Here is a 15,745-nt window from a genome sequence, read left to right as displayed (position 1 = left end):
AAGTTTTTTGTTTCACTTTGCCGGATGCAGGCCCCCAATCCAGAGCTCTGACAAGGAAGTTCCGTCCTAATCCACGAGAGCACGACAGTCAGTTTGAGGCACGAAGATCTTCCAAGGTCAGGACGATCATGTTCGAGAAAACGTTCGAGAGTAAGTGCGCGATTAGCTCCGCCCTGATGCTTGTCTTGGGCCACCCAGACGTGATCCGGACGCGGATGTCCGATATCCACCGCAATCCGTCTCTATGCGGAGTGAAAATCTGAAGGGATTTAAGTCAAGTCACATTACGATTTCAGAGTCGAATCCATTCTATAGAGCGTCTGTTTCGATGAACTAATAATCTGCTGCAAAACAACCGATCGTATCGATGCGGGCAAGATAATGGATACGGATGAGCAGTCTAGATTCTCGGTGTCGTAATGACATGTGCTCTGTAGGGGTACACGGAATATGATCCTATACATATAATTTGCGATCGTATCAGCCGTCCTTGGTTGATTCGAATTATCCGCTGATACGACGGGGGTGGATTCTCAGGATTCAATCCAGTAATGGAGGCTTCATCTGACCTGTGCGCGAAATCGGACGCATAAATCGAAATACAATCTCAACCTAGAACTACTTTTTTGTATTTCTCGGAGCTCCGGAATCTGGTCGTCTCTCATGGTGACACTCCCCTGCCAGCGAAAATAAGTACCTATGTACGTATTCCTTTGAGCGCTCCGGGGATTGGACGTCCCGAGAGGATGAGACCTACATACAATTTCACGAACGTTCGGCCCGAAGTCCGTCGATATCGCCCCTTGACTTCTCTGGATCCTTGTAGCGAAAATCGTATGTGGGCGTCACGTTCCCCTCAGTTTTTCTTCGACCCATGCTGTTTCTATCTCAGCTCGAAGACGCAGTCATTTTCGAGTTAGAAAATGAATTCAGACCGACGTGTCTCCCGTGATATCAGGAGACTGCGCGAAGGTCGCGAACGGGTCGATTGTCTCAGATCAACGATCGACCAGCTTCTCAGCTGCATCGGAAGAGAAAGCTGATCAGCCAGATACGAATCCCTACAAGCATCGGGAATTCAGAACCAGCTGAGATATCGGCGAACAACGAGAGCAAGCTGGAATCAGGCAATCGAGATAGCAACCGTCGGGAATTGCTTTCCCAGTTGGAAGACTCCGGCTAAAGCCTGGATTAGCATGGCGGGATATGCTGCGCGGATGCTACCATGGTCTGTGGGATTGCGTCCCGCATCGGAAATTTCGCGGCACAAAAGCATCACGCGCCCCTGATCCCTAGGCTCTGGGCATTTCCTCATATCTGCGGATAGATAATAATTGACCTCCTCGAGCTTCGCTTTGGGAGATTCCTCGAAGAGTCCCTTGTTTTCTTCGACTCCTGTGGAATCTCCTTTAGGAACCACAGGGAATCGTCTCGAGACTTCTGAGTCTCAATAATTTTATCAGAGTCTCGGAACTCGGTCACCGTTCGTCATACGATTCTGTGCCCATCGGCTCCGGAATAAGTCTCCGGACGAATTTCGATCAGAGACTTCAGACCGACCTTTCCTCCGGAGCAGACGTCTCCCCGCAGGGTATGACTACCGTAGGTCTCCTGTTCGGAAGAATATCCGGGGAGGAATGCTCCTCCCTGATGTCTTCCGAGCACGACCGAGAGCTCTTCCGTCATATTCCTGCGCGCATATTCCCTTCGATCGTCGAATTTGAACTTCCGCAGTTCCGTTCCGGCTCGCATCGAGTTCTCGTGGATGCAGAGAGGAATGCATCGAGGATGTGATTAATCACAGAATATCCCGTATACCAGAGCTGCCAGCGCTTCAGATCCTGACACAATGAAATCGTCAGAAATGCGCGCAGGATTTACTGGACATTGACGAGTGAGAGAGCATGACAGCTGCTTCGTCTTTTTCGAGAAAGATGCTCGAGATCTACCAAGTTTGACTGCTGGAGCCTAGGTCAGCGAAAGACTGTAATTCCAATTGTCTCGACGCTTCGTCAGAAGCACTGATCCATGAGCCAGACCCTCGAATAGGGGTTTCGGCATAGCCCCCCTCCTTTGGATGGAATTGCCGAAGAATCATGCCGATCATCTCAATCACGAAGGAATGGGAGAAGCAAATCGTGTCTATCGGCTCGGTTCACCACACCGCGGTTCGCTTGATCGGACTGCCCTGGATCTGGCTCGATGTATTTGAATTCCGTGCCGTTCGGGCTGAGGTCCAGTTGGTACCAGCCACGTTCACAGCTGCTGGAGCACCGCGACCGTGACCTTTACACTGACGATGAAGTTTCCTAGTTCTTGGAAACCTATGATCACAGAGGACCCCATTAAGGGTCAGCGTCTATCCGACCCTAGACTTCTATTATTTCGTTAGCATTCCACCGTGGCTGAGCACCGTTGTGAGGGACTCGCTTGATCGACCTCCTTCCGGGACCAGGCTCCTAGCTCTAACTAAGCTATGAAAAGAGGTGGCCGCTTGAGTGGATATCTTCAAGTCTGACTAAATTACAAGTTTCTTCTGCCCAGCCAAACTCTCTAGCTGACACGCAAGGGGAATCGGATCGATCCCGGAACCCGCATAATCCGCCTGCTACTGAGATTGGGAGTCCAGACAAATACCTCCGACCGGAAAAAGCCATTCACGAGCCGTCCTGCCGCTATCTGTGAGATCACTTCAGGTTTCACGAAGTGAATGTCTCGTCTTTGCACGGAACGTCATCTCTCCGACCTCTTCGCTCTTAATGGAGACCACAAGATAAAGTTCGCTCGTACATCAACAATAGACTTTGTCGATTCTCGCCATCAGCTTATCCGAGATCCTCCCTCGTGATGAACTCAGGATCCAGGGAACAGACCAATCAGAAGAGAGCTTCAGGATCCAGATGACAACAGGTCAGATACGGATGCCTAAGAGTCGTCTAAGCGAGTCGAAGAGAGCAGGTCTAAGAGTCTCTCGATCAGTTGACTTTCTCGTCTGATGACTCCTTCGATTCCAGTGGTTCCCGCATGAATGCTCTCATTTTGATATTGATTCCTCTCTCATTCCAGAGCTCGGATTGCAGCAATCCTATGTCGCCAGCAACGGCAGACACGAAGACGACAGCTACAGCTCTTGCCTGCCTTTGTTCCAGTCCGGGCTGAAGCCCCGGCTGAACTCAATTTCCGTCGCCCACGATCGCGCTGTAGTCACCTCGAGCATTTTGATCAATATCTATAGAAGGTCTAGACGTCTAGACGACCACGGAGGGGGAAGTACTTACCATACAAAGGATGCGAGATGTTCCCAAAAAAATTAGATGATATTATTCAAAATATTGCGTATCAAAGCGGAGGATGAGACCTGGACTTCCAAAACGTTTTCAGTAAAATGCTGTTCAGAAGGGACTCTCCAAGAATCAGCTCTTCTCCGGACGTTGTTTCCAATACCCTTGGTGGAGCAGAGCGCCGCAACATAGGAGACAGACAGCAACACTGCTCTCATGATTCTTCACGGGAGATTCTCGATAAATGCAGTGTTCCATCATCAGTGTAGGTGAGGGGCGAAACCATTTCACCGCTGGCTCTCGCAAAACTCACCAACGATACATGGCTCAGGAGTAGGAGCAGGATCTCGATGAGGAATGAAAACTGGGCTGCTCATAAATGGGAGGTCTCTACAGCTTATCACGACCCAACGACGACATTAGACGTGAGACGAGGTACTGGCAATACATTTGGGCTCCGTCATAAGCTGAGTTTGTTCGAGCATGCTTCACGACCCGACGTAGACGTATCGGGTACTCAGCATGGGCAGTGAGAACCCGAAGGAGAATAATTCCTTCCGTCCTATTTGTTCTTTATTCCATGTATAGGAGCTGGCCGCTCCGCATACCTACTTAGGTATGCGGACCTTCATCGAGAACATCCGGATTGGAGCCCAGATAGCTAGATGGGGAAGAAGGGGATTGCACGGGATTTATTCTGTTCATGAATTCATTCATGACGCGTGTGAAAGGTGTTTGTGGAAGATGCTATTCCCTAAGCCGGCAGAGTCGCCCGAGTAGCTCGAAGGCCTTTTGCTGGAACTTTGCTTGAACTTTGCATCGTAATCCGCTTTCTCGAATGAGCCGCGGGAAGGGCTCGGGCTGCTCCGTCTGTCACTCTCTCTAGCTCGCAAGTTTCCATTGCCAGTCGGAGATATTACTAGCCGAAGCAAGAGCCCTTACGGCTTCTCCGAGTAAGAAAAGCTCTTCCCGGCTCCTCCAGACGGCATTTCCCATTTCCCGAGAGATCTCCACGTCGGCATGTAAAATGAATTCCTTAGCCGGGGAGGCTCCCCATCGGAACTGGTTTGATATTATGATAGTGCGGGGGACAAACAGCTCACCAAATTTTTGAGGTTATTTTGAGCGGTACGCGCGAGGTTGCAGATATTCAAGCGGAAGGTTTTGCTGAGTCCTTTCCTGAATGCGTTGGCATCATTGCCGAAAATACTCTCACTCGAGACTGGAATAATTGCAGCGGTTAGTCACCTACCGAGGACCCCCGTGGGATATATGCATCAGAGGAAAAAAGAGCTCACTTCCGCAAATCTCGAACTCGGTGGCATCGAGCGCCCCAACCACTGCCATAAGCAGCAGAGGTATGACAACCAATGCAAATCTCATATTGTATCGGCTTCTTGACAACTGATCGAAGACCGCACTTTTATGCGAAGGGCTCGCCTATTCACATGTCGACTGAATTCACGACACCTATCTGGCTGCAGCTTTCGACGCATTACTTTCACCGCACTCCAGAGAATGGAAATGACCTGAAGGGGAATCTAAACTCATGTCTGAAGCGTTGACCACTTTCTTCCTGAACTGCCTGTCATGTAGGGATATTGTTATCTAGGTGAGACCTCTATCCATAGCTGAACTACAGGCTGACATTTTGGTCGATTTACCCTACAGAAAAGCCTCTCGGAGTCGAATCCGCTCCAGTGGTCGCCATGAAGATCGCTACTCCGTGTTTTCAATTCGCGTTCGTCCTTTCGGGTGTTCTCGCGGCGGATGGAGCTTTCGGCATTTGCATGCGTAAGAATCTACTTCTTAACACTTGGCTCACCGGTGGCAGGGAAACCCAGGGTACCTTCAGAATACACATTTGAATCGCTTGAGAGCGTATTCTCGAATAATGACCTGATGCTTCTTCTACTTCTCCATCGCATCAGTGAGACTGGAAGCTGCGTCTGACTTCGAAGAGATCTCCGCTTCCTTGAGAACTCAGATTTGCAACGTTGCCAAAACCTTCTACGCAAGCTTGATAGTCCAAGTAAGTAAATCGACCTGCTTATGATCGGAAACTCGGAGGCGAGTTTCGCTCAAAATTCTTGAATACGTCGAGGGAGTCAATCGAGCATGATACCTATCATCGATTTCCAGCTGAACGCTGAAGCCTTAAGAGGAGCGACACAGAGTTGGGGCCGAGAGAGATTGAAACCTTTGCTCGACGCTCTGGTCGGAGCTTATAACTCGCTTTCCACCGCGAATAGGAAGATCTGGGACGCGAATTACATCATTGATCCCGAAACTCTACACGCCAAATACCGATCTTGAGCGTAGCAGTCCGACGTAAGCTCCGGCATCAACTTGTCAAAGACGACTCTGTATCAGGTCTGGCATCACGAGCCTCAGTCAGGCTCACGGAATCCGCAAGCAAGCCAATGAAGCGCAGATACTTTTTCGAAAGTGCTCTGAAAAGTAGAAAGTCGTTTTTTCTCTGAATTCGAAGAAAATGAGGAATGGTCCATGAACTGCGCTTGCATCAGAGATCCCTCGACTCATTTCAATAAAAACACTCCATTCGACAAGGGAGTCTTTCAACGATATCGAGAATTCCTGGGGATCTATCGCGCAACCCTCGATTGAGCTTGCTGGCGAGCAATGCGATAGGTGACACCGCTCATCCTTCGGTGTCGTGGGAAGCCAAAGCGGGAACGGATTGATCCGCGTCGCCTTCCATATAATTTCCAGGCACCTACCTACATGATGACGTCTTTTGATCTTCTGTCACTATCAGACAATACATATGCGCTGTGCGCTGTAAGTTATCGGCTCCCCGGAGCATTCGTGGAGCGCCGCGGAATACGGAGGTGTGCTTTCTTCGTACTTCACCATTCACCCTGAGCCACGGCGGGTAGCCTGCGGGATCCGGATCTCTCAGTCTCGGAAGTGGGGGAAGACTTCCGTTGAGAGTCCAGAAAAGCCCGCCCCTGCCATGAACATTTTAAAGACCGCCTCGTCGAGCGCTCCCCCGCTTGTGATCTTGATTGTTTCGGGCCGTGTTTTGAGAGTGGACAAACTGGCAGAAGAGCAGTCAGTGAATTGCCTGATTTCTGCTGAATCACTTGTAGTGGACCAGTTTCCGGTCGTTCGCTTAAAAATCGGTTCAGAATGGTGTTGGAGAGTACTGTAATATGGTGAGTTACGGGCTGCAGAACCTCATGACGCCCCCTGCCCAATGACGTGTGTAGGCCTTAGGAATCATGCTTCGGAATGTCCGTGAATGCTAGCCCCTCCACCGGTGTTGGAGCCGAAAAAAGAATAATTGACGGAGATCTCCGACTGCGCAAGTCACTTCCATGAGTGAACTTCAGACCGAGGCATTACAATGACCGCTGTGGAGTTCGCCCTCGATACATGATGCTGGAATGGACGGACTCTTTTGTCCGAGCCATTTATCCAATTTTCTAATCGATCTTTCAGTGTCGACAACTCAGAGTTCATGCGCAACGGTGACTTCCCCCCGACAAGGCTCCAGTCGCAGCAAGACGCGGTCCATCTCTTATGCCACGCGAAGTCTCGATCTAACCCCGAGAACAATCTTGGACTGCTCACTCTGGCCACCAATGAAGTGCTCACCACTCTCACATCTGACAGAGATCGCCTCATGAGGAAATTGCGGGCTATCGAGCCGCAGGGCAACCTCCAACTGATCTCTGGGCTCCGAATCGCGCACTTGGTCCTCAAGCATCGTCAAGGGAAGAATCACAAGATGCGAATCGTGTGTTTCATTGGTGAGTCTTAAAGACTACCATGTGGGATTGAGGTCGATTCCCTTGGAAAGATCCTCAAGGAGAAGTTATTAATTGATGTGATTGATGGTTTGGAAACTCGAAGTGATTGACGATTGATCAACAGACATGAGCTCGATGTGAACTGATAAATAGGGGGTAGGAAAAGTCTCCCCATTCCTTGAGGCATGCGCTTTCGTTCCTAATTCATCTCTAATCCTGCTCTCCCTCTCCCAGGGTCTCCGATCAGTTGCGATGTCAAGGACTTGGTGAAACTTGCGAAGCGCCTGAAGAAGGAAAATGTGAACGTAGACGTCGTCAATTTCGGAGAGTGCGAAATAAACACCGAAAAATTGAAAACGTTCATCGAGACCTTGAATGGAGGCAAAGACAACGCTGGCTCCCATCTGCTGACTGTGGCTGCAACCTTATTCCTGAGTTCTGCGCTGAACCGATCTCCTATAATTCAAGGAGAAGACGGTGGCGAGGCTGTACCGGCAGGCGGCTTCGAATTCGGTGTAGATCCGAACGAGGATCCTGAGCTTGCGATGGTAATATATTATTTCTGAGAATTCACCGGACCCCGAATAATTAGTACCTGTGGGAACGGGGACAAATCCTGGGACCTCTCTGTCTGCAAGTTTATGTTGAGACCCGGACCAATCGGTTTTCAGGCGCTGCGTGTATCATTGGACGAGATGCGTCAGCAAGCCGAAGCTGCTAAAACGGAGCCATCTACGTCTGCGACGGGAGGAGCTCCCTCGGCCGAGGAGGAAAGCCTTGAGAAAGCTCTGAAAATGTCTATGCAGCAATCTCAGCCGGCCAACTTGAGCGCCATGACTGAAGACGAACAGATGGCCTACGCCTTGCAGATGAGTCTCCAAGATCGTAAGTGCATTATTCCATCGAGCGCTACTCAGAGCGAAAACATGGGACCAAAAAAAAGTTCAGCACCGTCACCAGGAGTCCTCCGTTGCGGAGAATCCGCAAGAGAGACTGCTGCATGTGGTGGCCATACCTAGATGCTAATCCGATAGATATTCCCGTACATTCTCTCGCTTGCTTTCAGAAGAGCCAATGGAGACCGATGATGCCACGAAGAAAGAAGAGAAGAAGGTTTGTGTACCTCTACTGCTCTCGCCCGAACGGCCTTTCACCTCAATCGCTCTCGAGGAGAATTGGCTCATTGAGATGTTCCCATGAATTATTTCGGAAGCCCGGTGCGACATTGCAAAGCTGTAGACTGAATTTTTCTTCTCGTATTCCAGGAATGAGGCCGTCGTACGGATCTATATAGACATATTTCCAACAGTATATGGCGAAATAAATGAATCATTTTATGCCGAATTCTTCCATTTGAAGAGTATTCGATCCCGGCTGTTAGGCCGGCGAACATGAGCGTTTTCCAAGGAGTCTGTTGCGTCGGAACTTTCGTAAGGTCATTTATTTCTCTTTCGAAGCGGTGTTTACAAGTCATTTCTCCTAATTTCTGAGCTCTGTCATTCGGTTAGCGAGGCTGAAAACATTCTATCGAGGAGAACTTTGTTCTCTCAAACAGCCTTTCTCCATCATTCATTTTAATATTGCTACTCGACGAAGATGACTCGGTCGGAAAGTCTTCCCGGGGAATCCATTGAGCGTAGAGAGAACCTTCATGCCACGTCAAGAAAAGGTAGATTGAATTTTGTCCCAGCTGCTTTCTATCATCCGTCGAAGCCAGGAACAGTCGCTTTTAGTAAATAATGTAATTTGGCGGAATAGAACGAATATTGCAATGAAAAACCTAAGAAGGCAGCAGTCAGACCAGGAATAATTTTCATTAAATCAACCTTCACATTCCTAGAGAGTTGAAGAACTAGACTTTTCGACGTAGTAGTATGCTGGGCTTCTTGAGAGGTGACCTGCGGAGACGTAGAATTTTTTGAGCATGTGATCAAGTGATCACTCAATGATGATTGGATATGGGGTACAGGACAGAACGCGAGTGTGTCCTCGATATGTGCTAGGGCGCTCGGACTTCTAGCGTCTGATTTTCACCTGATAAGTTTCTTGACTGGACTGTTCTCGACACTGCGCGGCTGGTCGACGTTCGACATTTTCCGTGCCACGCCGTTCTTCCGATCCTCCTCGAAAAGACGGACCATCCCCTCCAGGTTGTACCTGCGATTGGACTCAAAGGTTTAGAAGGCGGCGCACTCTCATTTCGAGATTCCGAAAGTATTCTCCGTCGAATGCCACAGCTGAACGAGAGTACAGATTGTGAGATGGACGGCGCCCGTCGAGTCTTTGAGAACACTCACCTTTCGCGATAATTGGAATAGAAGACTTTGACTTGTGCCTCAGTCTTGCTTCCCATCAGTTTAGAAACAGCTTTGAAATCTTTTCCATGGAGCCGAATCGCGTGAACGGCCATGATAAGTTCGCTATCCGTCCACGCGGTCACCTGGGTGCTCCTCTTGTTGGAGGTACAGAGCTTCTTGTATTGTTCGATCTGCTTGTCGTCTCTCGTTCGCGAGATTTCTGACTTGAGCTGAGCCGACTGGTTCCTGAGCTTTTCGACGGTAACTTTCGGCTTGTGATCCTCGTGGATAACTGTGCGGATTTCATCGACACCAAATCTGAGCCTCTGAACACCAGGGCCTGAGCACTTCCTCCTGAATAACAACTTGACATCGGTTGTGGGTTTTCTCGGACGGCCTTTCTTGACCGTTCGGCCGGGGTTATAGTCTGGATCGAAATGACTCGGCTCCGGTGGCTCTCGAATTTTCGTCGCATAGTAGTGATCGAGGAGCTGGACGATCGTCTTGTTTGGGATGAGATCCTTGTATCGATTGAACTTTTTCTTATGGCGTGAAAGACATTTTTTGAAATTGACTTTTTCTTCTAGCGTCCATTTGGTGTGCGGGTTGCCTAGCTGTTTCTTGATCAGTTTACTCGACTCGTCCTCGTCCGTGCTCGCCGGAGTGTAGAGAAGATCGGCTTTGTGTTCGCTACTAATCGGATCTGCTCGCAGAGGAGGCACTTCCGCCTGGTACTGTGGTCCTATTCGGATTGAAGCTGCAAGAGAACATATTTTTTTGATTCGTGATCCCCGAAACTGAAAACCCGGCGATTATGATATCAGAAATTCCGTGCAAGTCCCACGCAGGATCTCGTTTTATGCGATTCCCGTCGATTCCCCGTGTGACTACCCATGAGACGAGCTAGGCAACGTAGATCCACGGATTGTTTAAGCAAACTTCCCCTCTGAACCATTCGGAGGATCTCTCCGTTCGCACCTACCAGGTAGGACGTATCTCGAACGGCGAACGCCGCATACTCCGCTCACGACCGACACAGCGCAGCGACAGACCGCTCAATATAGCTTTAAATTTCGAGCAGGCAAATTCAGGGCCCGAGTTCCTGCACGAACAAAATTCCATCGGGAATTCACTTCGCTCCGCCACGGCCTCAGGTCGAATCCATATCCATAGGAATAAGAGGACCGAGAGACGGAGAGACGAGCGAGAGTCCGAATATTACTCCAGCGTCATCCCCGCAGCATATTGACGATGCTATTGGAACAAACGAACGCTACGGATCCGGTCGCGATGCTATCGGTCGGCGGCAGTGTGAGCCTATCAAGGACCTTTGCGTAGGGTAGAGCGACTGAAGTGGTATTGCGCAACTCTGAAGACACGATCGGGCCGGCACGTGACACTTCACGCGAAATGTTAGACGTTCGCGTTTCGAACACTCCAACAGATGATTGTCTCATCATCTGGACCTCAGGTGTGGCGTTCGATTCTACAGAAACCCACGGTTCGAATCTCTTCGGATGTTCCGGACCCCCAGGAGTCGCAGTTTGAGGCTACACGAAGTCTCTTATCGTCTTCTCAGGCAAGATTCTTGATCCAAGGCCATACACTCCGAGCTAAAAAAGGCAGCCTCTTTCGAGCGGCTCACCGTCATTCGCCTGGGATCTACGGGAAACCTCGCGGAAAACGCCATTTTAGCTTGTGCTCACCTTCTTTGACTGCACCCTCGGTTGGATCCCGGCGAGGTTGCCGGGACATGCTTCCGTTATCAGCCGACGTTCGCCAATTTGTCAAGTTTAGAAGAAAGCCATTCGCTCCCCTTCGAGATTTAAATGCACACGGTTGCCAGCTGAACAGAGTAATCGGGAGATGGTGGCGTCCACTGATTCCTACCCGAGGCCTACACACACCGCTAAGCGCTAAGAAGCCAGCCGCGTTCCCCCGAAATTAAGGAAACTCAGAAAGAAATCGATGTTTTCGGGTAGAGGGCGTTCTGCGAAAGTAAATAATATCGAATCGGATCTACCCCTGGCGTAGAATGATTTTCCCCGTCAGGACAGTCAACCTACGAGGAACTCGTGGATAAAAACAGCTGTTAGCCAATGCAGCACTGTCCATGCGTTTCTATCTGGCGCTGGGGACTCGTGCTGGGCCCGAGGAGTTCTAGGCTTGGAATTCCACTGAAATGTCGGAGAAGGGAGCCGGCTCTCCTCTCGTTGGTCTTAACTCAGCGCGGAGCGGGAATAACTCGTGTTCCGATCCATCTTCTCTGGAATCGGAGATCACAACCAGATCTTCGTAGACGTGGGAGTTGCCGCATATAGTATCATGGAAATATTCTTTTCGCGAGTGTCCTCGGTGAGCGATGGCTATCACCAAGGAATCGGAATTTATTCATGAACGTGTAAATATAAATGAACGGCGACGCTCCTCTTGAATTGCTTAACTCCTTGAGGATACTACGGGATCCGTAGGAAAATCTAGCGCTCCGAGGGAACGGATTGAGCCAACGTTTCTGCCCTCGCTCCCGCTTGTCGAGGAGTCGCCGGCAGTCGCGAGAAACGCCGTGCGCCTCCGCATTGCGTAACAGCAACCTAGGACTCAAACCGCAAGGCACGAATGGAAATCGTGTTTCTTGTGGAATGGGTGGCGCCCGAAAATCGCTTCTTTCCGCGACGGAGCCGCTGCTCGACGACAGCTCCGAGTCTTCAAAATGTCCGCTCTGTCGTCGCCTATAGATCGGACTAGTCGCACTGTTCCGACAGCTGTTTCTTTTTCCCCTAGAGCGGAGCAACTACACCACCGGAGCTATCTGACACATCGGTCAGCATCTGGAATCGGAGACCACTCCTATTAGTGGTTCCAAGCGCCACGTGTGGCATCTCGAGTAGGTGATGAAGATCATCGACTACTCGCCGATTCCGTACTTTTGACACGGCCTGTTGTCATAGTGAAGAAGAAGAGGAGAGCTCTGTGTGTGCCGCCGCTACTGCTATTGTGGCCGCTGTTGTAGCCGCTGCTGCTGCTGCCGCCGAACCACCGACCGAGCCGCTGACTGACTGAGAGCAAGATCATCATCGGTGGTTGGGCTCGAGTGTGAGTGTCTTCTTAGAGAGCAACCCAACCCCAGGGAGTGCTCGGCGGAGTGACCCAGCTGATCGTCTGCCAGCTCAACTGACAGTACCATGTCCGGATTAAGGTGCTGCTGAGTTTCAAGCCACATAAGCTCCGGGATCATCGCCATGGGTGAGTTCTGTCGTCGTCGACTGCCGACTGACTGACCGACCGAACGACTGACGGAGTCCCTCACTGACAGTCGGACATATGTGTACTTCGAAATACGTGGGCGTTGTACGCCGGGGAGGGACTTAATTCATTGACCGGCTGCACCGATTGGTGGGATTCTAATTCACCGTGAGATGAGGAGAGAATTCGCGCAGTATATTTCGGATTCTGAAAATTCGTGACCGACCGCCGGAGTCCAACCTCCCGATGTCTGACGCTTCTGGCGGTAGCAGACATACGCCAGACTCGGTCTTCGATCGTATATATTTCCTGTTCAAAAATCTCCCCGAGTTCGTTCGTTCCGGAAAACGCCGGACATCATTCAGCCGACGAGCTTCATCTTTTTTCCGAGACGGCAACTGGAACGGTGATCGTCACCCAGTGCCCTTGTGCCTGTTTCTCGCGAGCCGCGACCGGCGGGCAGACTGACCAACTGACTGGCTGGAGGGCCGGAGAGCGGGCGGACGGCGGGCGGGCGTCCTGATCGCTGTGCTTTTTCGTTCAGTCATTTAGTGATGGGGGGCGTGACTCGTATGATCATATTTTGGATTCGGAACGCGTGCAGCGAAGCTGGATTGGGTCCGGTGAGACCTACGGGGGAAAAACTCGGGAAAAGTTCACGATTCACTCAGAATACGTTTTCATTCCGCCCGTCGGCTTCTGGTATTCATTATTCGGTAAGAGGAACTCGAAAAATTCATCGGGAAGGGATTTGATCCACGGAGAATCATTGGATCGGAAAAAGACATGAAGATGATTCAATTTTCACGAACAAGCCGTGGAGCGCTCTCCCTTCGATTTGCTCGAGGGAAATGCGCTAGCAACAGCTTGGTTGCTCTTGAGAAGAAGGAGAGAGAAAAATTCTCCACATAAGGGAGTGCATGCTTGGAGAGTATATACACTTCGGCCGTTGTCTTCCAAGGTACATTCGAGTTGAGCTCAAAATATTCTCTTCGGGCTCTAGCGGGAGAAATGGTCCTAAAACGGGAAAGAATCTCGAATCTTCATGAATTACGAGACTAGCAACAAACAAAAAATCCCTCCGTAGTTAGAGCACGGCTCGCGCTCAGAGGCTTCGCCCGTCTCCGGGAGGCGATCATGAGTTACGCTATAGGGTTTTCCCGTCGTTTAGGTCGATCGCCTTCCCTGGAGTTCAGAGACCGTATGGCTCATTCGTAGGGGATCTTTTGACAATTATTAGAACGGTTTCGTGCTCCTGGTTCTCCTATGATTCTTCCTTCATTGAGGAATCTTTGGCGGATTGATCGGAGGCAGCTCAGCGCGTCGGCCGCCGAGAACGAATTCGATACGACTCGCTGTCAGCCGAGGATTCATGCGTTTGTTCACTCTTGAAAGTCTTTTCCATACGAGGAGCCATTCATTCGCTCCGTTGTTTGTTCTCTGCGTGTCTGTACGAACACACCTATGTGTTCTAGACTAGACGACAAAGACGATCTTGTCGGCTCCGGCAGGCAGAGATGTGGGCTGTCAAACTTCGCGACTCGATGCTCATGGCGAAACAGTTGTCAAGTGTCGCCTGAGACGACCACCGAACACTTAAACTGACAGCGAAAATTGTCCCTCGTGATTTGAGTGGGTTTGCTGATGGATTCTCATATGGACCATATCTCGACCGGGAGACTGACATGAGTGGAAACATCCCCCAGCTTGACAAAGCCAGGGAAAAGCGCGTGTATAATTGTCAGATTCGATTCAAGCTATCGGGAGAAAAACTCAAAACCTGCTTGATGAGAGAACACATCTGACAAGAACCCGGAAGCAGAGAATGTTCCACCAGAATCAACAATCGTAAAAGCGGTATCGTTCCTGAAGATGTCGGCCATTCGCTCAGCGCTCCGTTGACTATCGAATCCAAAAGCTCACACTCAGAGAGAAAAGGAAGCCGCCGATGTGCTTTGTAATTTCCAAAACACCGGTCGATGATGATATGATGATGTACCTTGATTCTTCAATGAGGATACACGACCGGCGATCTGTATTTCATTGCCACGTTTTTGTGATAATTTGCCGAGCAGGTGCTCTTGAGGCTTCCACAGAACAATTTTTTTTCTTGCATCCGCTGCTCGTCGGGGGATGGATGCTCGCTTGGCTAGCTAGCCAGCCAGCTAGCTAGTTGGTAGGGGAATTGCGGTTCAGCTTCAGAGTAGCTCTCTTTCCACAGCCGGTGTCTGGAACACCTTCGCCTCCTTCGCCATCGTGGCAAGTAAACTTTTTTGAACAAGCCGGCTCGGCCACTGCTCGATTTGAACGGCCCGCTCCACAATACGACCCGACGCCCGGCAGTGGAGTCCCTAGGAATTCCCCTGGAAGTTGGAGATTGATCCGGAATTACTTTCCCCGCGAGCCCCGCTGAGGACAATGGGGTCTCTCTCGGAGACTTGAGCGATTGCGGCCGCACAGTATCGTGGAAAGTCTTTCGATCGGCGGCTGATTTCCTCAGAGATCCCTTCCGAAGCATCCTGTGCTTAAAAATTTTTCGAGAGAAGTTCGAGCTCTCCCGGAAGAAGTGACTCCGCCTCTAGAACTGCGAGCGGGAATTTTATCGCGGGTACGCGATCGATCTCGCCGGAAAGTAATTCGAGAGCGAGCGGTGTGAGTGCAGTGCCACCTCGAATGCGTTCGACGGAAGGTCCTTCGGAGATCGTCTGTCGTGCCGCAACTCCGCAGTGGAATGAAGTGTTCAGTGTTCACACTTCTATCGAGTGTCAGTTCGTAGATAGAGAAACCGCCCTTTCCTGATTACCTCGCCTGTCACCGTAACGTGAGGCTGCATACGTATGAGGCTCCTCGGTAGTTCGGTCTTGTGTGCACGACATGCCATTACAAGCCATGGACGACCCACTGCAAGAGCTACACGAAAGCTTCAGCCCTTTGAGTATGATGTTTTTCCGTTTTTCTTTGCGCTGAATTCTTATTCCACGAGTTGAGTTTTATTTCGATCGCCCTGCCCAATCAACACAGCTTTCGAGTGACCGAGTCCGAGCGAGAATTGTCTGATTGGGCTTGTCACTCGCTTCCTCGTCCACCAGCTGATTGTCTCTGTAAGGCGTGTGACACTTTACGGCAGGGAAGAGACACGGTCGCCTCG

General features: G+C 50.4%; 2 protein-coding genes across 2 annotated transcripts; one reads left to right on the top strand and one right to left on the bottom strand.

Annotated features, from left to right (window-relative positions):
* The first annotated feature begins 6,329 nt into the window (after positions 1-6,329).
* Positions 6,330-8,409, top strand: Rpn10 (regulatory particle non-ATPase 10). The gene is made up of 6 exons (XM_003748195.2): positions 6,330-6,460; positions 6,747-7,057; positions 7,292-7,605; positions 7,729-7,942; positions 8,124-8,170; positions 8,323-8,409. Exons 1-6 carry the CDS (start codon positions 6,435-6,437, stop codon positions 8,326-8,328), a joined length of 918 nt encoding a protein of 305 aa, XP_003748243.1. The 5' UTR covers positions 6,330-6,434; the 3' UTR covers positions 8,329-8,409.
* A 137-nt stretch (positions 8,410-8,546) lies between these two features.
* Positions 8,547-11,184, bottom strand: LOC100908146 (REST corepressor 3). The gene is made up of 4 exons (XM_003748240.1): positions 11,061-11,184; positions 9,355-10,111; positions 9,092-9,214; positions 8,547-8,955 (listed from the first exon to the last, which is right to left on the bottom strand). The coding sequence occupies exons 1-4, from the start codon at positions 11,107-11,109 to the stop codon at positions 8,910-8,912; spliced, it is 975 nt and encodes a 324-aa protein (XP_003748288.1). The 5' UTR covers positions 11,110-11,184; the 3' UTR covers positions 8,547-8,909.
* Between the last annotated feature and the right edge of the window lie 4,561 nt (positions 11,185-15,745).

Source organism: Galendromus occidentalis, unplaced genomic scaffold, assembly GCF_000255335.2.
Source record: "Galendromus occidentalis unplaced genomic scaffold, Mocc_1.1 scf7180000077529, whole genome shotgun sequence".
In the NCBI taxonomy this organism is placed as follows: domain Eukaryota; kingdom Metazoa; phylum Arthropoda; class Arachnida; order Mesostigmata; family Phytoseiidae; genus Galendromus; species Galendromus occidentalis.
The sequence above is the reverse complement of the archived record's forward strand: the minus strand, read 5'-3'. Positions and strand labels throughout refer to the sequence as shown.

What these genes read in the sequence shown, in the direction of transcription:
- Rpn10 (XM_003748195.2), top strand. Translation starts at nt 6,435, where the DNA reads ATGGTGTTGGAGAGTACTGTAATATG. An exon ending in TTGGAGAGTACTGTAATATG is followed by an intron (nt 6,461 to 6,746) that starts GTGAGTTACGGG and finishes TCGATCTTTCAG; the next exon opens with TGTCGACAACTCAGAGTTCA. An exon ending in GCGAATCGTGTGTTTCATTG is followed by an intron (nt 7,058 to 7,291) that starts GTGAGTCTTAAA and finishes TCCCTCTCCCAG; the next exon opens with GGTCTCCGATCAGTTGCGAT.
- LOC100908146 (XM_003748240.1), bottom strand. Translation starts at nt 11,109, where the DNA reads ATGTCCCGGCAACCTCGCCGGGATCCAACCGAGGGTGCAGTCAAAGAA. An exon ending in TATTCCAATTATCGCGAAAG is followed by an intron (nt 9,215 to 9,354) that starts GTGAGTGTTCTC and finishes GTCCAATCGCAG; the next exon opens with GTACAACCTGGAGGGGATGG. An exon ending in CCAGTCAAGAAACTTATCAG is followed by an intron (nt 8,956 to 9,091) that starts GTGAAAATCAGA and finishes ACGTCTCCGCAG; the next exon opens with GTCACCTCTCAAGAAGCCCA.